Source organism: Eucyclogobius newberryi, unplaced genomic scaffold (assembly GCF_026437365.1).
Source record: "Eucyclogobius newberryi isolate DKJ021-1_F unplaced genomic scaffold, fEucNew1.0.hap1 SCAF_11, whole genome shotgun sequence".
In the NCBI taxonomy this organism is placed as follows: domain Eukaryota; kingdom Metazoa; phylum Chordata; class Actinopteri; order Gobiiformes; family Gobiidae; genus Eucyclogobius; species Eucyclogobius newberryi.
This window is the reverse complement of record NW_027315735.1, coordinates 17,944,003-17,966,035: the sequence shown is the minus strand read 5'-3', so window position 1 is coordinate 17,966,035 and position 22,033 is coordinate 17,944,003. Positions and strand designations below refer to the sequence as shown.

The 22,033-nt window shown below is 39.7% G+C and overlaps 1 protein-coding gene across 1 annotated transcript in view; it reads left to right on the top strand.

Moving 5' to 3' along the window:
- Nucleotides 1-2,322: 2,322 nt before the first annotated feature.
- Nucleotides 2,323-22,033, top strand: part of slit3 (slit homolog 3 (Drosophila)) — a 224,306-nt gene continuing 204,595 nt past the window's right edge. The window contains exons 1-2 of the mRNA XM_072436358.1: nucleotides 2,323-2,568; nucleotides 17,682-17,753. Coding sequence (XP_072292459.1) covers nucleotides 2,354-2,568; nucleotides 17,682-17,753 — 287 coding nt within the window. The 5' untranslated portion in view covers nucleotides 2,323-2,353. The remainder of the gene's footprint in view (nucleotides 2,569-17,681; nucleotides 17,754-22,033) is intronic.

The window sequence follows — 22,033 nt, the reverse complement described above, 5'->3', positions numbered from 1 at the left end:
GCTTCTCCTGTGCGAGCCCATCGTGTGCCATCAGATATCACAGTGGTTAAATAAATACAAGAGGCCCAGTGAGAAATGTTCCACCAATTATACTAAATCTGTCCATAAATGTGAACTATAGGGGAGGAGAAGAGGAAATGGAAGAAGGGGAGAAAAGACTTTCGTAACTATACTTAAAAAGACGTAGACGCAATATAAAATGTATTTATTTATTCAGATCCAATGGCTTTCAGATTCCCTGATGATTATGTAAAATGACAGTTCAATGCTGACAAATTCACTCCATACAACTGTAAAAAGTGTGCCACGTACAGTATATCTGAAAAAGACACATACAAACCTAATTCTGTTGTTATTTTTTAGCTTATCCTTATCTTTTTTCACATTGTTGAGACTCTGAATACAGTGGAAATACACTGTACACTTTTAATATCTTTGTATTGTCCATCGTCAGATTAACATGTTGTTTGAGAGAGAAGTGTGGTGGGAGTGATGTGGTCTGACAGGAGCGAGGCTCGCCTGGATCCAGAGCAGACCCTGCTGTGCTTCAGGCTCGGCCTTAAAGCCTTAAAGCCGATTCCAGTCGTCTTTGTGTGTTATGGCTGTATGTATCACGCTGCTGTTCATATTATTGCACGTCACATTCTATTGGGGATTACGACATTTGTAACAATAAATATAGTCTAATCCAACATGTACCAGACTGTGATTCTGTCATATATCAATATTTAGTCGTACTGAATTGAATATAAGTAGATCCTTGCAGCAACATCTCCAAACAAAGATATTTTTTGTGCTTCTAGGCAAATAAAATAAATTGCGAGACCAAAAAAAATCTTTATGTAATGATTTTATAGTAAACCTTCTGTCCATATTCATGTTGAACAAAACATTAACATTACGCAATAAATATATCCAATACATGTATGTAATTCACTGAATAATTTAGTTTTTATAACACACAGTGCAAACCCTGGAGGAGCAGCCTTCAGACTAGCCCCGAGATACTGTCACAGATTTGATATCCCAGCATGCTGCAGGCTCCAGGGGGTCTTTTTGAGGAGCCCACAAGGAGCACACCATGGGGAGCAGAGAAGAGATAGAACTGAAGCTGCTATTGATCTGACAGAGCGGGTTAATGGGTGTCACCAAAGCATCCTCTTTATCTCACCAGGAGCTAAATCTGGACAATTTAGTGTTTAGGAGGGTGTGTTTATCCAAACAAACATTACAGAAACATATAGCTACATCTCTGTTTAAATGTATTTATTTCAGTCCAACAAAGACTAAAACTGCAGCTTTAAGTTTAACCTCTGTATAAGTACAAGTAAAGGCAATGTTTGCGTCATCCAATAGAGGGCAGCATTACTATGACGTGCAAAAGGGCACCAGGTCTAAACAAATCAACGCTGAAGTATGTTTTTTTGTTTCTTGCTTTTCTTTTCGAGATAAATCACTGAAATGCACGTGTACGTATATGAATGGACAGAGAATGAACGTCTTGTCATCCCCAGTTGTGATATTTACACATCTCCTTCACTTTATTTGACCATTTTCTTCCAGTCACTTAGACATTAGGTTCAACTTCAATGTAAGTTTTGTCAATTTAAGGTCTTTTTTGTCATTTGTCCTCTTTCCCATCCATCATCTCGTTCCCAGAGCACAATAACGCATTAAAAAAGATGACTTTAGACAGACATGAACCACAACCAGTATCAGCCGCCAGATCATTAACATGACATATGAGCCATGCAAACCAGAGAAGATTGGTGGGAAATAGCGGTAGAAATGTCGACTAAACCCTGGTTCTGTGTGGGAAAGTCTCTGCTGTCGGTGGAGATAAGGGACGAGTGAAAGTTTGGCTCCTTCACTGCGCCCGGTGACATCACAGAGACAGAAGTGAGTGAGTGAGTGGACTTTTGGAGGAGCCCTAACTCCAGCGCTCCCTCCGCTGCGTGACACCGCGCGCGCTCCGCTCCCTCGCAAACTTTTCTTTTCTTCTCTGATAACTTTTCACTTTTTTTTTCCCTCCCGTATTCCCCGGCAGAGGAGGGATTTTCCTTTGAAGCAGAGGTTACACCCCGGCAACTGAACATTTTTCACCTTGGAAACTCCTGGAGACGCGCTGATGACTGAGCAGAGTGCGTGATTGAGGGCACTTGGGGAGCGACTTTCACGCACCGATTGGACTGACGCAAAAACCCCGCGCGCTCCATGGCCAGGTGGCGTTCAAGGGAGACTCTCAAACTTTTGTAAACTTTGTTCTACGCCTGGGACTTAACAGTTTCCTTCAACCACTTTTGCGAGTTTGTGCTTTATCTACCTTTGTGTTTGGGAATAGTCCTTGGATACGATGCTCGGGAGCGGAGCGGAGACGCGGGCATCGCAGTGCGGGCGCCGGGCTCTTGTTGCGCCGCTGGTGCCGCTGGTGCTGGTGCTGGTGCTGCTGTGCGCCCTGGCTGTGGAGGGATGCCCGCACAAGTGCAGCTGCTCCGGCTCACATGTGGACTGCCAGGGGCTGGGCTTGAAGACGGTGCCCAAAGGGATCCCCAGGAACGCGGAGAGACTGTGAGTAGTAGAGACTCTTGCACAAGTTTGCCCCGCGCTGTTAGATTGTGCATGGTTTTATTATAAGAATACTTTGCTGAGTTGAAATGTGTCTCTACATTGACACATGTTTTGCCTCTGTCAATGTAGGACGTGTGAAACAGACTCCAGACCATTGTAATTCAGTTTGTTTAATTCAGTTATCATTGCAGTTTTCTCAATAGTAAAATATGTTAAAAAAAAAAACAAAATAGTATGGATTTTTAACAAAAAAACAAAATAAAACAGATGCTAAACTGTAGAGAAATCATCTCTGTCTAGTTGGATAAAAAGTGTAGCAAAATATATGTTGACTATTTCCAAAGACAAAATGCGCACTGTCCTTTATTACAACATTGCTATTGACATTAAATACGCAATTATTACATTATTTAGATGGGATTTGGTCAATCCTCATCATTTTGAATTAAAATGTTGTCATAACTTTCCAAACTGCTTTTAAACCACTGCTACACTCTCTGAACACTACATGAATAAATGCAACAAATCCAAAATGTTCAGCAACAGTCCTGAGGCAAAGGGCACTGGTGTTTTAACAGGGGTCAGACTGAAAGATGAGAAGATACTCTTTAGATATGACTCCCCCTCTCACCCGCCGCTTTCACAACCTGTACAGTTTATAAACCCAACAGCAAATCTCTCTAATTGGAAAATGTCTCGAGTTCTCCGAGCCTTCTCAACCTGTTGACTGTTCAGATCACATTATTCTTCCTCGCGGCGTAATACAGACCTCTGACTGCTGCCGCTCTGGCCCCATCTCCACACATAAATGCATACATCCCTCTGAGCCACTCGCTCGCACTTTAGCTTTAAAATGTACACACTTCTACGGCGTTCCAGTATGGAAGTGATTATGCATGATAATGGGGCTGAAGAACGCCAGCGGGGGACCAACAACAGACCTAACGCTGAGACAACAAACATAATCAGCGGGAGTGGCACTGGCATCTATGTGTGTGGGTGGGAGCTCTGATTAGCTTTGGACACCGGTTTTGCATCTGCTGTTTGTGTTTGGAGTGTGAAATATAAGCAAGAGCGGATCGTTTCTCCGTCCCAGTAGGCTTAGGTGACCTCCCAGGACCTGCAAGCTTTACCTTCACCGATCCCCGCAAGACATTTTTACACCCAAGCTAAATAAATAGCCGGTGTAAGTAAAGAGAAGGGGTCCAATACCTTAGGCTGGACATCCCATGGGTAGAATATTTGGGGGTAGCGGTATCAACACCCTAAAACTATGCAGTTTTGTTGCTCTGATTTATCCATGTCAGTGTTTCACCCTCTCACTCCTTTCTGCAGATACATTTTATGGAGTTCAAGTTGGAAACATTAAAATGGATGATGTTTTGGTGCAAAAAGGTTACACAGCTAACTTTTTGGCATGGAGAATAGAGGGTTGTTGCCCACGGCTGTAATCTGGAGTTGGGCATTTTTAACACAAAAATGGCGTAAGCATTATTATGTAGCTTTATGCAAAAGTGCTGCATTGATTTGTGTGTTGATTTTATCGGGAGCAAGGCATTTTAACCGTGGCTTTGTAAAGTTGTTGCCAAGTCAAAAATCAGAACTTGTTTCAGTAAATGTCCCGTTACTGCCATTGTCCAGAGTGTGACAAAACAAGAAAAGGATGCATTTGTGGTAGTAGATCTTTATTAATACAATTGTCAAGCACATTCAAGCCTTCGGTCATCACAAAATAGGTTAATTTTTGTGTGATATCACTGCAGAAACCCTTTAATATATAACACTCTACAGTTCCAGCCATGTAAAGTAACATTTTGACAATTAATATGCAGCTTGTATTATAACATTTCCGATAACTAAAATGTGTTAACTAAATAACTTGATTTCTGAAGGTGTTTGTAGGTCATATTTACTTGTTTTGTGTCGTCTGTATTCTTGGTTTAAAGCTTTTCCTCACTTGTTTCACACTATTGTTGCTCCCTCGAGTGTATGGGTCATTTTTGTACTGACAAAGTTAATTTCGCTTGTGCTGTAGGCAGGACAAATCCGGTGGGTCTGTAGACTTTTTCACAAAATCACCCCTTGATCATTACCGAGGCACATATGTAACCAATAAATGGAAAAGAACATAACATACCCAACATAACATTTTAGTAAAGTGGAAGTTGAGAAAACACAGTGGGTCGTATTATTTGAAAAGATGGAGTCAGTCTTGGAGGAAGGAAATCAATAAGTGTTTGAATCAGCCACTATTTCCCTTACAGCGGCACATTGTATGGCCTTAAATCCAGTTCACCACATAGAGCTGTTATAGTCCACCTGTTATAACCGCTCTTAGACTTTGTATTCACAACTGTAAACTGTATTTGAAAGGGTTAAAGCACATTCACACACTTTGAGATCACCTCGGGGCAGTTGCTTCATTAATGTCTTGCTTGGAAAGCCACTTGAGACATCATTTGCATATCATTTGAGTGGAGGAAAGACCGGCTGAAAGATCTTTGTTTTTTCTCCTGGGTCCACTCCACACCTGCCCGCTGGAGACGGTGCACTCCACTCGCGGGTGTTGATTTTCGTAGTGCCAGATTCCAAACTGTTGTCCCAACCGCTGCGAAGTGTTGGGAAATCCAGCGCCGGAGGACGTGAATTAGTCGTAATCAGGACATTAAAGTGCGCGCCTCATTATGTCCCCTTTACATGTGTTTCTGTTTGAGGATTTACCTAACAGCCGGCTCCATTTATCAAGTTACACTGAAGTATTGAGCAAAAACAGACGTATCAATTTGCAAAAAATATGTAATGATTTATTAAATGCAAGAGAAAACACAGCACTGGTCACCCTCTGTCACTGAGTATTGTGTATTAACAAGCGAGTCTGGATGAAGACAATTCACCCCGTCTTATCCTTCTTGTTTTCTATCAAGTTTTGAGTACAAACCCAATCCCCCCAAAAAATAGTGATCACTATCAACACCAAAATGAATTAGATTTACCTTTGCTGTCACATTTTGACCACTTCATTACACAAATAGAATTCCTGATTTATAAAAGTACAATTACACCTTACTAAAGTCTCTGTGCAGTAATGTACATTGCCTGCTCTATCCACCATGATTTATGTGCTGTATGATTACATATTGGGCTTTTGTGTGTATTTGAATGAGCCTGGAAGTGGGGAGTCTGACTTGGGCCAACTTTACACAAGCAAACCCTTAGTTTTACAGCCTGCTCTCTGCTCACTCCCCGCCGACGCTTTGAAATGGTTTGGCATGTTTTTTACAGCCAACACTTTTTTGTTTTCTGCACTACCTTGTCTTAATTATGCCGTCCTGCTTTTTTACTTTATTACATCTCCACCTGAACAATTTCTGTCTCCACTTTGAACAGTACTCACCAAACTTTTGCCAGGAATATCTCACACAAATAATATTTCCCATTCTGCCTGGAAGCCCATGTTTGTGGATACAAGTGTGTTGGTTGCAGCTCCTGGCTCTTATCACAGCCGAGTGTTGATTGGCCAGAAGAGGCACCGCACCCTCGGCTATGAAACTACATTCCATGATGAGACTGTAATCTAGATGAAATGGTCACTTTTACTAGTTTTAGAATATATGTTCTATTTGTTATTACTGGCACATACTGTTTGGCCCACAGATCGTGAGTACCAAATGGTCATTGTTATTGTCATCCTTGTACCGGTAATGTTTATAAGACATAAACTTGTGGATTTGTTGCAAACATTCTAATTGTATCATGTTTTTTGAATACTATAGCAGGAATTATATCAAAATATCTGTCTTAAAAAACATCACAATTTAACGATTAGTCACGATTATTGAAGACTGTGACCAAACAACAGTGAAATCTTTCATTTTCATTCATTCCCGGCCAGATAACATTACATTTATATCTATTTTAGGGCTGTGTATTGAACAAAAAATGCATCAACTTGCTTCTAAAATTGTGACGATTAATATTTTTTTGTTCTTACGATTATATGGTGACCTGAATAATCACAATTATGGATTAATCTTATAATCTTGATATTCCTATTCTATAGGCCCAGTCAGTTTAGTAAAGTGTGCATTGGGCAGCATATCACTGCATGTTTATATTACAATCAAACTACAGCTGTTCAGACAATCAGTGGATTGGAGGCTTCTGGAATGCCAGGCGCCATAGTGGGGCGGCTTTTGCTTTTGTTGTGTCCTTGGGCAAGAAACTTCACTCACCTTGCCTCCAGTGTCCAAGTACACTGGTGTTTGAATGAGAGTGTTGTGAATTAAAATGCACTCACTGTCTCCACCAAACAAACTAATAATGACTGGTTGTTATTTTGTTGGTATTAGAAAGAATTTAGAAATTAATTATAAACGTATTTATCAGTTTACTTACAAATATACCTTGGTGTTTTTCTTGTCATTTAAGTGCACTTGGGTCAAATGAATGGTCGGATCACAGCGATAGCATTGAGAGCTTTTGGTAATACCACACCCCATTGTTGACTAATTGATGCACAGTACACATCTTTGTCGACCAATAATTTCTTTAGTCTAAATTACACATATGATAGTTTGTACTTAGTTCCTAATTCCAATTGCATTTGCAACAATGAGGAGCACTGTGGTATACATTTTTGGTTTTATGTCACAGCCCACAAACGCATGAAGTCATATAGTCTTGTAAACAACTGGCGCCCAAAGCCAAGCACTCTGATAAGTCAAAGACGCTCTCTAACCCTTTTCGTAATTCCCATAAAGCAGCACTGACCACACTGCACTGGTTCTGTGCCAGGCTTCATGGAAACCATGGGAACTAATTGTTTGCATAGTAGTGTGTGTGTTTGTGTGTGTACAGTATAGTATAGTATAGTATAGTATAGTATATACTGAGAAAGACAGCTTCCAGTTGAGTTTGAGCCATCATCTGTCGCTTCGTCGTGTCTCTGACGGTGATGTAATACATGTGAGGACTTATTGCTAAAGCAGACAAGTCTAAACTAAGAGGAAAAACCACAATGAGCTTGCTGTTTTCATGCCGTCTCTTAATATTATCATCTCGCGGTGGCTTTGGTGCGTCCTTCCAAAATGTTTAATTTGGTTATGGGACGCCAACTGGCTCTACTCAGGGTAACCAACATTTAGGCTCCAATTCTAGGTCAGTGGGTGATGTTCTGTTGCACAAATTCTCCAGTGTGCGGGCACTTGACCTTTCAGTATAATGACATGGGGTCTGCCAAAACAGCAGCCAGCTGGCACTCACTAGAGACACTGCCCTTCTGGGAAACCATAGCAAAACTGGAAGCTACATTTTAAACACCGCCATGCTGACAATGCAACACACAAAACAAGGAAGTGCTCAGAGGCTGCACTGAGGGTTGAACACACATAAACACTGTGTATGAGCTTTTTTTTGTAACGAACTCCAGCCCCCAAACCCAAACTGTATCCACACCACGCCAAAACCAAAAAGCCTGAATACTGTAATTCTAAACGTAACTCTGAACTTTAAAAACATCCCCAAGAAAATGAAGGTTTATTACATCGTCAGATTTCCTTTTGTAGTTTGCCTCAAAGTGTATAAATCTCATCTCCCAAAAGTGCTACAATTATTGAGACATTTTACAACAATGTGGGTATTGAATCACTGGGCACTGGGAGTTTGGTAGATCACTTAAACCCCCACTCCAATTTCATTTTAAATATAACTATTTAATAATGAACAAATTTAGTCTATTGTTATCCACAAAAAGGACAAAACCAGAAATAAATCATGTTTGATCATATTTACAGCAATTTGTCCCTAATATCCTCTCCCAACTAATGCCACTTACATAAAGGAAAATAAAGGAAAATGTTTCAACTCATGGATATTCAAGTGAAAAATCATCACATGCATAAAGCAGCTACATATTGAATTAATAATAACCTGTCTTTTGTAACTGGTTGTAGAACTTGCGGCTTGTTTCTGAAAGCAACACAAGTCACGAATGACCTGCAGTGACTCTGTGTGTGAACATGTGTGTGTGTGTGCGTGTGTGTGTGAGAACATGTGTGTGTGTGTGTGCGTGTGTGTGTGAGAACATGTGTGTGTGTGTGTGTGTGTGTGTGAGAACATGTGTGTGTGTGTGTGTGAGAACATGTGTGTGTGTGTGTGTGTGTGTGTGAGAGAACATGTGTGTGTGTGTGTGTGTGAGAACATGTGTGTGTGTGTGTGAGAACATGTGTGTGTGTGTGTGTGTGTGTGTGAGAACATGTGGTGTGTGTGTGTGTGTGTGAGAACATGTGGTGTGTGTGTGTGTGTGTGTGTGTGTGAGAACATGTGGTGTGTGTGTGTGTGTGTGAGAACATGTGTGTGTGTGTGTGTGAGAACATGTGTGTGTGTGTGTGTGTGAGAACATGTGTGTGTGTGTGTGTGAGAACATGTGGTGTGTGTGTGTGTGTGTGTGTGTGTGTGTGTAGTGTGTGTGTGTGTGTGTGTGTAGTGTGTGTGTGTGTGTAGTGTGTGTGTGTGTGTGTGTGAGAACATGTGGTGTGTGTGTGTGTGTGTGTGTGTGTGAGAACATGTGGTGTGTGTGTGTGTGTGTAGTGTGTGTGTGTGTGTGTGTGTGTGTGTAGTGTGTGTGTGTGTGTGTAGTGTGTGTGTGTGTGTGTGTGAGAACATGTGGTGTGTGTGTGTGTGTGTGTGTGTGTGAGAACATGTGGTGTGTGTGTGTGTGTGTGTGTGTGTGTGGGGCGAGTGGTGGCAGCAGTCGTTTGATGTTAACAAGCTCGGCCACTGTTTTGTTAAGCCACCGTCACCAAAGCAACACATTATATTCATTCTGCAGACTTTATTTGCTGTGGACTGCGTGAGTTCATTTTTATATTTTATGCAGCAAAATTGTCAAGTTTTAGTGAAAGAAGCCTTCTTTCAGCTGTAGACATGCATGTGTTAAGTACACACTGGTCAGAAATGTCCATATTGTGTGAATTATTATTGGAGTGAATGGTTCTCACCATATGTCAGACTAAATGCTGGCCAAATATGACAATATAAATCAAATCAGGATATGATTTCTGTGACAGTATGCTATTGTGGTGAAAGCGCCGTATTATGATTCATTTATTTACGGTTTAATGCTGCTCTATACCAATCACAGTGAAGTGTCAACTATCAGAAGAAGCAGATTACTTTAATTAACTCTCGGTGGTAAGTGTACATACATCGTGATAAAATTGCAATTGTGATCTAATTGTATACATTTTTGGTCATATCAACCACTATTTCAGACAGAAGTGGGTTTGGCCAATATTTACCAATACAATATTCCAGAACATCATATTTTCTTTATTTCAAATACTGTGGCAATGAACCTATATATTTGGATAATTAAACATTAAATTTGCCTTCATTAACTATCATATTCTTTTGCAACCTCATTATTCTTTTCTCATTTAAGCAGTGCTCTTTGTGATGTGGTTTCAAAGCTGCTAAAATATGTTTTCACTCCTCTCTGGATCCTCTCTGCACATCAATAGTTGTAACAAATACAAAAGAGCTGTAATAAACCCAGCTGGACAGAAGTGCTTCACACCCCTGTTGTCCTGTGACTCGTGTGTAGTCATGTCGAGTCCACTGTTGTCATGCAAACTTTTATTAATATGTGTTATTATCTTGAATAGAACAGACAGTGATATCTTGACTTGACCAGGAAGACAAACTAATGTTACAGACAGTGATTGAAAGGTAAAGATAAATTAGTGCTCAGGCCACACTTCCCTGAAGGGACAGAGTATGAGAGAACGAACCAATCACAATCTGCTGACCCATTTCACACACCTGTCAATGGATGTCTTTTTCATTAAAGCACACAACAATGTGTTTAAGTGTCTTTAAGTAATTATGTGGAGATGTTAGGCTATAATGTATGTGATATAGATGATTCTGACATGTACACAGGAGTGATTGGTAGTAGTTGATGCTGAGGTTACAGTTGCAGGAGGCCATGAGGAAAACCATGAATGAGAACAAGAGTTTGATAGAAGAGAATGCAGAGGATAAAGGGCTATAAGGAGGAGATGTATTTAGGGACAACATCATAGATGAATAAATGATTTGTTGAACTACTTAACTGTATTATTAATGAATGTATTTCTGAGAAGTGCAGAGCCCACACAAGAGATCAGTGACTCACAGAGACCCTTTGTCTGATTAAAACGCATTAGTGGAGGTTTAGGTATCAGACTAATGTGAAATGTCTGCAAAAGTGCTGTATGTTATATAATTGATATTAAGATTTAGCATATCTTAAAAACTTAATTACTGCAATGATCAAGGTATCAATAACTGCAATTATATTACTTGTGTAAAGCTTCTTCTGATAATTACATATTAATACAAATAATGTTTGTTTTGACATTAAAATTGTTCAAAACTCATGTGAAAAACTGTGACGAATACGCATCGTGCACTCTTGTCAGTGTCTATCTAACTTTGAAATACCCCTGATACATCTGTTTTAGAGCTGATTTTTTCCATGCTTGACATCAGATTGGTTGCTCGTGATTGTATACAGAATATAATCTCTCGATCATGTAGTGATGATTGCTGTGTATCCCTGTGAGCAGTTTGGTAATAACCGAGATTTCGCAGCCTATTAACATCAATGTGACACAGATGCACCAGAGCAGCCACCGGTTACACAAGAAGCCAGTGTTCCACAAAACGGCACAAATTTTCCAAAACTTGTACACGCCGGTAGACAATACATGGAGATTTGACCGGGACAGAATGTGGCCTCCTCTGAATGCCTGCCTTCATCACTTCTGGGACATGTTACTCTGTATCCAGTTGTGCAAGATTGGTTTGTTGTACTTGGCTTATTAGAATTAGTTGGGGGTTTGTGGAAAAGGCAGCATTTCTTCACCAATCGTTCCATCTTTTTTTGTTTTATTTGATTGTTCAGATAACCAAACTTGGAGGGAAGTGGAACCCACTCAACAAGTCTTCTACAGATCAATCTAGTGGCAGTCATCATAGTTGTGTATGGAAGAAGTACTAGAAATCTGGGCTGAGGTCAAACTCAAAGTAGTTGTACTCAATTGGTTATGCTTCCTAACTCAATAAGAAAGGGAACGTTGATTTTCGCTCTTGTACCAACACTACCACTACTGCAATCACACTATAGGGCTGCAACTAACTATCATTTGACTAATCTACCGACTATTCTTTCCATTAATCGTTCAGCTGATGACATTGTGAAAGGCCTCGTCAGTGAGATTTTGGCTACATTTGTTCCAGATGAAGCTAAATTGAAGTGTATTTCTGAAAACGTTTTTCAACTAAAACACACATTTTGACAAATTCAATTCCTGCTCAGAAAACATCTTTTCTCATGACAAGTTTTGGTGGCTGTGTAAAGATAATGATTATTCGATACCCAAATTAGTTGCAATTATCTCAATAATCGATTAGTTGCTATGAATTGATGAACCTGTACTGTTTCAGCTTTACACACAACCCTTGTACAACTACTGATACTAAAATTATGAAGGACTTTTTCTACTCACACCACTGCAACTGTACCACAACCAGTTTACTATTACTACTACTACTACTACTGCTACTTTTCAAATGACCAGAAATAGCTTCGTAAACGTGAGTACCGGTAACTCAACCTGTTCCATTTACGGTAGTTCGACAGTAATTTTTTGGCTCAATCCCATTCAATCTGGTTAGTTCGTTCTCCACGCTTAAAATCTAACTCAAACGGACAGAAACCAGACTAATTCTTTGTATAAAGCACACATACTTCACTCAACTGACCTAACTAGATTTGAGCTGCTTGGTCCTGAGTGGTCTGAAGGCATTACGGTCAGAAACACCGCCTTAAGAGCAATCCTGTTTGAAGTTCCATCACCGTCCGTCAGGCATGCCGGCTAAACAACATTTCACATGGGTACGCGAGGGCCCTGCTAAACGGGCTCGTCGCTGGCCTCTGCTTCTGGTGACAGACGAGTTGTAGCACGGGAGGAAAAGGAAGAAGGCAATTAGGATTCTTTGCGTAACGGGGAGATTTACAGAGCCAAATGGAGCATACCTATCTAACACACAAGGGCCGGGGTGTGCAGCGAGGAGAGAGGGGAACGTGGGGAAAGTGGACCGTACATGGGCTTTGTGGAAAATAACAGTAGATAAAGACAGGAAGCCAACCCATTTAGAAGTGAAGCATTGGGTGAAAACAACAAAGGATGAAAGGGCTGGAGAAGGATGAAGGGAGAGTCAGAGATAAGGAGACCCAGGACTGATTGGGAGGAAAACAAGGAAGATGTGGAAATATCATAGTTTTGTAAAAGGTGTGCTGCATACATCAGAACAGTGTTTCTAAACTGTGGTGTGAAGACTGCTTCTGCTGATACTGTACTTTTCATTGAATTTAGTGTTTGTTATTTTACTCCATAGGGTTTTGTTCTAATTTAGTCCAATTTAGATCTTGGAGTACTAATTGAATGTATTGGTAAATGTCAGGTAAATAAGTAAATTGCTTTTTGGCAATATTTATCTTATTAGAAGAAAAATACTAGTTGGTGAATACTACATTTACTTTTGAGCTCTTCTCTGCTGGCTTTTGTGTTTCTATAATTCATCTACGACTAGTTCAATCATATCATAAGCTCAGTGTTAAGCCAGTTGGGCCCCGGCAGAAGCCAGACTACAGGGTTCACTGCTCTCTAGTCTGGGGTGAGCTGAGGTAGTAGCTGCATGTGCTAGTGTGGTTTTATGCAATAATAGTTCACTTCACACCTGCTGTTTGCGTTCCTGCCCCCTCCTCCGGCCCCAAGCGCACCTCACCTCGGCCTGTGATGGAAACAATAAGAGTAAAAGCCTCGTTAGAGCTCTGAAGGCCATCTGCTCTGTTAAATTTAAGGCTGAGTTCATCTTTACTGCTGGGTGTGCAGGACGGCGTGTTTCTATGGGCCAGGTGTAACATGACGGCTCCTGACTTCAGCTTCAGTCACTGGGACATGTTGTGACCACTGTCTGTTTACATTTACATTTACATTTTTGTGAAACTACTCAAAGATATGCTGTTTAAAATGTATTTGTTTTTATTGTTCTCATGAAGCATCGGTTGTCTTGTGTTATCTGTTGTGTGCAATATGTAAAGTGAGGCATGCATACACCAGATTTATGGGTTTGTCAGCTGATAAGATAAAAATACTTAATTGGAAACAGAGATTGTACTATATGTATTTAATCTGGGTTGGTAAGACTTATGTGAATACTAATAATTGTTTCAAGAGATATTATAATTGTATTGTGCTTTGCAATCATTAAAATGCATTAAAATCACAGTGAAAAATATGTGATAAGAAGGTAAACACTTCCTGTTTTTTCATTTGGTTTTATTTTGTATTATTTAAAAAAATGGCGCTCAAAATTATTTTCTGAACATAAACAATACCGACTTTTAATCAGTGCCACATAACGGGAAACATCCTCCTCTTCTGAAGTCTGAACTCCACACATCAAGCCTTTAATGTGGATTGAAATTACCCAATCGTATCATTGACGATTAGAAACAAGTGAATCTTCATCTTGATTAAAATTTGATTCATTGCACAGGTTGCACCGTGGCAGAGTGGTTAGCACTCTCGCCTCCTAAGAAGAAGATTGTGGTTTCGACCAGACCAATATCCCATGATTCCTCTGGGTGGAGTCAGGTGGAGTCCTCCCCGTGTTACCGTGGGTTCTCTCTGGGTTAAACATGCATGTGTTAGGCAAATTTGGCAACTCTAAATTGGCCCTAGTGAATGAGTGTGAGAGTGAATGTTTGTCTCTGTGTTAACTCTGTGACTAGCTGGCCCCTGTGCAGGGTGTACCCCGCCTAAGGCCCAAAGTCACTGGGATAAGCTCCAGTCCCCCGCGACCCCTACTGGGAACAAGTGGTAGAAAATTAATGAATGAATAATTGCACAGGCCTCACTGTGACACTGTTTACACATCCCTGCCAACACGCTTCCTGTTAAAGTGCCCTCAGTCTCCTTAACCCTTTTCTTAACCACTTATGTTGACTTAACGAACATGTAATGAACACGTATATTTTCTCAAGTGCATTAGTTATCCCAGCACAAACTGTTCCGATTCTTTTACTTTCCAAGACCGCCTTGGCTTCAGCGGCCGCACCACACGGTAATGAGGGATATCCCCGTCACGCATTTCACTTTATGAACCATTTTCTTCATTACATTTTATTCCACAATTTTCTCATGTAACTACCCGGGCTTTCCCCTTTTCCGAGCTGTGAGATTTGGGCGATGCCACAAGCGCCCCCTGACCCTGGAGCTCAACTGTTTGTTTGAGGCGAGGTTTCCATGGTGAGAAGTTTCCACTCAGAGCAAGTGGAAGATGGAGATAAGGGTGAAGTGATTTGAATAAAAACACGAAAGGATCGGAAAAATGCAGCCGTGTGTAAAAGAGAAAAAGATCGCAATAAGAGACAAGAGATAGACAAGAAGGGGCTAGGCATGGTAAAGGGGTTTAGTCAAGTGTGTGACAGATAAGATGGCAGAGATTGGTGAGGGGCTATGTAGAACAGGGAGATTAAAAGAGGAGGAGGAGGAGGATAAGCAAGGTTACAAAGAAACAACAAAAGCATGAGATTGTACTTTAACAGGATAAGTGACGCTCCATGTGCCGTTCCCAATGGGCCCTTCATTCATAAGTGAAGTGGGCAGTGGTGTAAAGTGAATTCTCTCAGGTTATTTCTGTCTATACGGGTGTGTTGAAGGCAGATGTTGTATTTGGAGAATGAGCAGTAGAGTTTGACCACTGGAGCTGTCAGCAGACTACCCACATGACTGACAGTCTTACAAGAGGCATGTCTGGAGACGGTCCAGTGCCATGATGTATAAAATATACATATATGTTAAACGACTAAAAGTGTACAGTCCTAGTGGCATCTGAAAAGCAATGGAATAAACCAGATACAGAAACAAAGAATGGGTTAAAGTGGCCCATTGTCAAAGTCATATATATCTCTTTAATACAAGATAGATGACTCAACATTAGTCTGGTTTTGATTATTCTTGTAACTTTTGTCCAAAATGCGTCTTTGAGAGAAAGGCTTTGTGTGAAACTTTGTCAAAAATACTTTATTGCGCTGTATTGGATTTCAGGATGTCAACGGCTGATTACTTGGAAGGCTGCAAAGAGGTGACAGATGAGCACAGAGGATGACATGCAAGAGTCAAACTGGAGTGGAATATGTGGGATTATAGACAGTGTAATACAATACATGTTTTAGCTTTGGTCAACACTTTTAAGAGTTTAGATTTTTCTCAAAAACGGCTCAGAAAGATGACAGAGGCTCGGTTGAATAGAAAGATACTTGACCACTCTGACCTCGTGTTATGCTCATCACAGATATCAAAGGCTCTCTTGTCAGTCATGCTATGGTGGTTCAACTGCTTAAATACACTTTTATATCTTATTGTATGAACTGAACGGAGCAGTTGAACTAAAGTAGTGCCTAAACTATTCAAATAATTCCTTGACAAATAACCAAAACCAAACAAAGAGCTTGTATTGCCATTTGTTTAGCTGACTAACACAACTTTATCAGCAAAAGCACAACCTCCAATTGGAATTTAGTTAACAGTATTGGAATACTGTTTATGTACAGATCATTTTTATTCAGTAAGTACGATTAATCTGTTATAATTTGAATTTGAAAGATGTTCAAAATACAGAAATATATAAGGCAAGAGAGCCTTAATTTGCTACATGGGGAAATGTCAGCACAACAACAGGAGAATACAAATATGGAGTTAAAAATCAAGATAAATAACTGTTTAGGAAATACCTTAAATCCCAAAAATGTTTATTTGAATAGAATTAATATGCAAAATAGAAGAAAAAGTGATCATAAAAGATACAACACTGCAGGAAAATAGGAGTGAAAAAGACACTTCTTTCCTCATTGCATATTCTTCATAGTTACCCAATGAAAGTGTCTGCTCTGTTCTGCCTCTCCTCTTATCTGTCATCTACAAATTGAACCCCTCTTTCCCTTTGACCCGATGTGAAGAACACATTTACAGTTAGTTATAGCTTAGCATTCCTGCCCTATCTCATCTGGCCGTATGTAGTGGTTGGGAATGGTCTAAAAAGTCATCCTATTTGACCTGTTGCATCTGTCTCAGACACTGTTTGCTCCAGTGGAACATTTTTAAGCACCCAGGATCCGGAGTTAAGCTTTGGGGAAGTCTGGCCGGTCCTCGCTGTCTTAGACGTGGTATGGCTCTTGTTAGCGCTGCTTGCCATGGCAGATTGGAGAAGCCTTTTGAAACCTAATATGGTCTTAAATCAGATTTATAAATGTTTAGGTGTATTATGAAAAACACACACGCCGGCCGTCTCTTGGTGAAGTCTGACTCTTTATGTAAATGGAAGTTTGGGGGCACTGTAGTCCTGTGTGTTAAATTAATGGGAAAATTGTGTGCGTTGTTTGTCTTCCTCTAATTCCTCAAATGCAATGGCGTTTCAATAAACAAACTATGGTTGAAGTGGATAGAAGAAAGTCCCAGGCCGCCAGTTCATATTGCAGTATGTATACAGTGAGTGGTGCAGTTAAAACAGATTGAATTGCAGCCAGGAAACACGATAAGCTTTTAAAATGGTGGAAAGAGAAACTCATTTCGTACATTTTTTCGAGAAGGATTGTTTGCATTCTACTAGTAACCAGACATTTGCAGTTCATTGAGGGAAAGGATGCTTTTATGTTTGTTGTTGGTATTCATTTGATGATCTTTGGTTAAGTCATTGGAGCACGTTCTGATTTGATTAAACAATTTGCCTGAGAAAATAATTTCAAACGGTTCATGTAGCCTCAAGCTCTAATTATTATTTATTTTTTCCTTTACAAACAATTAGTCTGGCTCCTGTTTTGAATCCCTGGAGGCAGAAAAAGGATTAAAAGAAACTAACTGTATTGCGTAAAGCCCACCACCATTTTGGATTAACTGATATTAACGGTTTGAATTGAAGTTTGCTAGTATTGTAGAAGTTTCTTTTTTGCAGGTTGAAATTGAACATTGCAATCAAATTTTGACATTTTTTTTCTTTTACAGGGACTTAAACCGGAACAATATCACAAGAATCACCAAAGTGGACTTCGCCGGCCTCAAGAACCTAAGGATTCTGTAAGTATTCTTCCGTCTCTGTCACAAAGCTCTCCATTCTTGCAAAGCTTGTCAACAGCATCCTACTTCTCGTTGTCGGTCAAATTAAAGATGCACTATGTAACTTTTTTGCTGGAGGATCTGCCACAAGCTTGTCTCCATGGGGATGTTATTGCTGTATCTCTATGGAGACAAATAAGTAGCCCTCTCACAGTAAGAATACATGTATTGTATTAAAACCCCGAGTAATTGACTAAATGCAGGATAGATAAGATTAATCCCACTTATTGAACATTCCTGGCAAAACAATAACATCGTATCCATGGAGACAAGAAGGTCCCGCCACCAAAAATGTGACATAAGACACTCTTAACATTCATTTCGAAGAGGATAATGACATAATACTAGACAGGTCTGTATGCTTGTCTGCACTGCGCTCTTCACTTCCACTAGTTGTACAGAAACGCACCATGACCAAAATGGGAATGACACACTTTACCATGTTTTGGACTGGACATAATTGAATCTTGTGTCTTTACAGCTCTGGAGGAAGTTTAGTGTGATGTTTTCATGTGACCACAATCAGTCCCACATTGGGCTCTTTGAAGCGCGAGGCCGATCTTTTCCTCTGATTAATCTAATAGCATTAGTTTGGTAAGCGTTCCTCTCCGCTTTCACCACCTTTCTCCGCTGTGATTCATCAGGTTTCGAGCTCAGTTAACACAACCACAATGCAATGGGAATCCCTCTGTCAGGTACAGGCGAACCTCTTTATGACTCTTTTTCCGTTATTGTAACCCAAATTCATTTTTTACAACAATGCGCTTGCCCTCCTCCCATGTCACAAAATGCTCCATGCTGGCACACACATTAACCTAATAGGCCTGTATACTGTGTGGCCATAGGCTAAATAAGTCTATAAAGCGCAGTTTCCTATCTTGATGCAGGGTAGGCTGAATTAAGTGGTCTATCCAGGGACTCAGATTTCCAAATTACTGCACATTTACAAGGTCAAACAATGCAGTAATCCTGATGCCATTGACTAGGCCTGGAAGCGTTCTGAATTAATGACAGGATTTGAAATATTTATGTAGTTTGCATAGGTATGGTTATAAATAATAACCTTCCACCACTAATTAATAGAGACCTAAATTCTAGAAAAAAATGTACTTTTCACCATCCTTTATTTTAGGTATTATTTTGTAAGACACATTTGACAGGAGCATACGTTATGTAGCCAAAACTTTGCACAAGTATCAAAACATTTTTGCTACTCTGAACCCAAATATTATTCCAACAGCTCACAACTGAAGTTCAAACTGCCATGTTTTTTTAGCTCACTTTAGGCTTCAGAGCCAAAACCGCGCAGCAAGATTGACCATTAGCTGATTCAAGGCAAAAATAATTTTCATAAAGTGACTTGTTGATTGCAGACTAAACAAAATGGCTGCCAGGCTCTCGGTTAGGGTTCCGCCGCATTAGCACAGCGTTCACTTTTACACCTGATGATCTCACTTGGGTCCGTCGTTTTCAAAGGTCCGCATAGACTCTTGGGCTCTCTTGTGTGCGAGCTGTGAACTATAATAACTATAATCACTTTTGGCTGTACGTTGTGCCTCTCTCCAGTTTAACCAGACCAGCAGATACAGAATATACCAAGCACATGGAAAGAAAGTCAGACTTGTTTCAGAGTAGCCCTTGTTTTGCCTAAGAAGTGTTAAGAACCCACAGATTAACGCATTGGTTTTACTCAAGCTATTGTAGATTTTTACCTTTTTAGCAATACAAACTTCTAATTGCATGCTTTTAAGTGAGCTTCCAATATCCTTTAGAACAGGCATGTCCAAACTACGGCCCGGGGGCCAAATGCGGCCCGCAGACCAATTTTTGTTGGCCCTCCGGCTTCCTGCTAAGTTGCTCCAAACAACAACTAAATTCAAGCATTTTTATGTGATAACAACCTATTATTAATGTTAATAAAGTATTATTAAAGGTTTGGAAGCTCATCGAACAATGGCAAATGCAACATTTTTAAATATTCAGTTTCAAATTCAACATTGTCGGGTTGTTTGTGGCCCTCTGCTCCATATAAGTTTCAAAATGTGGCCCTCGGTGAAAAAAGTTTGGACACCCCTGCTTTAGAAGCTCTAAGTGAAACTGGGTAGATGTAGTTCTAGTAGAATGTACCGTAATTATTTCTACATATTTTTAGTATTGTGATACATCTATTGTGCATTTTAAGCATTTGTAACACCCATGACTTAAATAATAAATACATGGTACAGCGCTGAAATGAGCACGACATTGCTGTTTCATGTGGTTGCTGATAAACTACGGTGACATTTCCCTGCGTTAAATCTCCCCGCTAAAACCGGCTTGGGAAACAAATTGCTCGTCTGGGAAAGTAGCAGACACATTTATGTACGTTAAATGTTGAAAACTGCTCATCCCACGGGAAATGGGAAAGCCCATAGTAAAACCTTGCTTCTCACCATCAACTTAAAGTAAGAAACAAATAAGACATTACTAAATTGTGACCCAACATGACAACACATTAAAACATTAATTAATATTTCCCTTCCATGTATTTGTAATAGTAACAGGATTTATAATTTGTATCCATCCTTCATCATTTTAGAATTGGTATGTACTCAAATGTTATGATTGCAACACTGAGTGGTTTGAATTCTGAATCATATTGTGTCACTTCTAATGTAGTTCAAGATGTCCTCCAGGCTATGTTGAAATTGTGTAATCCCATACTAATTCAAAAATATATAAAACTGCTTTTGATTTCGTCCCTTTAGCTTTATGGGAGATAAATGTGTTTTCTCTTATTTTATGTCAACAACGAATAAGTTAATCCAGACTGAAGTGTTTTCTTACACACTGGGCATGCGAGCTTGACTCAAAGGTAGTGTGACTTCATTGTGCCTTTTAAAAATCACTCGTTTGAAAATGTTGAGGGAATTATTTATTACAATACGCCCCGTGCTACAAATCAACATCTTTGTCTATGACTAATGGCTGATATAAAAGCAATACCTCATCTGCACTACATGCCAGTGTTGACTGCATCCACCATGTGTTTGGCTCAACATCTTTAGGCTTCTCTTTCAATAAATCAGCACGCTCTAGATCCTCGTTTGCTCGTATGAACTTTGATAGTTAGTCAAATTCTTGACTTTCTGGCATTGTAAATATATATATTTTTTGTAAATTGGTGTGCAAGTGGCGTATACAGAATATTGATGAGCAATTCATGATGAATGTTTGGAAACCACTGCTTTATTATACTTATGTGTGATGTCTGTATGTTATGTTTGTGTTAGAAGAGTGAGCACATGTATGAGCTGTGTTCGAATATAGGTTAGAAATACAGTCAAATGTCATAGCATTTCAGAAGTAGGTTTTTATATCCAAACAGATTGTAATGTAATCCGTCAAAGCCAACCATAGCCAGACATCTCTTGAAGACTCATATCTAATTTACATTTGGCCTGTGTATTCTGGTTATCAAGTCTTGCTCATTCAGTAATGTTTTCATCCTACAATAACATCTGTGTTTCCTTATAGTTGGATCTCACAGCTGTGGAAATATACTTGTATATATATATATATATATATATATACACTGCTCAGATGTTACTTAATAGCTACAACATTACTACAACGTACTATTTAATGATTCTTACCTGTAGTTGATTGCCTTCTAGTCCGCTCCTGTCTTTATTGGACTGCACTGTTACATGCAGCAACAATACGGACTTGAAGAGGTCGGGACCATTTTTGCCGAGTGGTTTTTGGAGAATCACCTCAATCGACATGCCCAGGTTCACATGCAATTTGGACAAAACATTTAAATTGGACGTGGTAGATAATCCGATGTTCCTGCCGTGCATGTGTAAACGTGCTCAGTGCCAAGTTGTGTTAGATCTATACTGTGGTTTAAAATGTCCAAAATATAAAATGATGACCCATATGGGTCTATAACAGCCAAATATAATATACATATAAAAGCCAAATGTGTCTTCTTTTAAATACTTCAGGCACAATTGCTATTATTTATATTTTCACTACTACAGCTAATACTACCCAATGCCACTGCTGCCTCCAGTACATTACCCATAGTAGAACTACTGATAATAATAGCAATACAGGCTTGCAATAAAAAAGTAGCAAATTAAATTCCTTTCCCTTTAAAAAAGCAGAGAAATAAAAATACCAGTAAAGTAGAAATTGTAAGTCAAACATATCTTGTAACTCGCCTTTGCTCATAAGATGTCGCTCCTAACATCCAC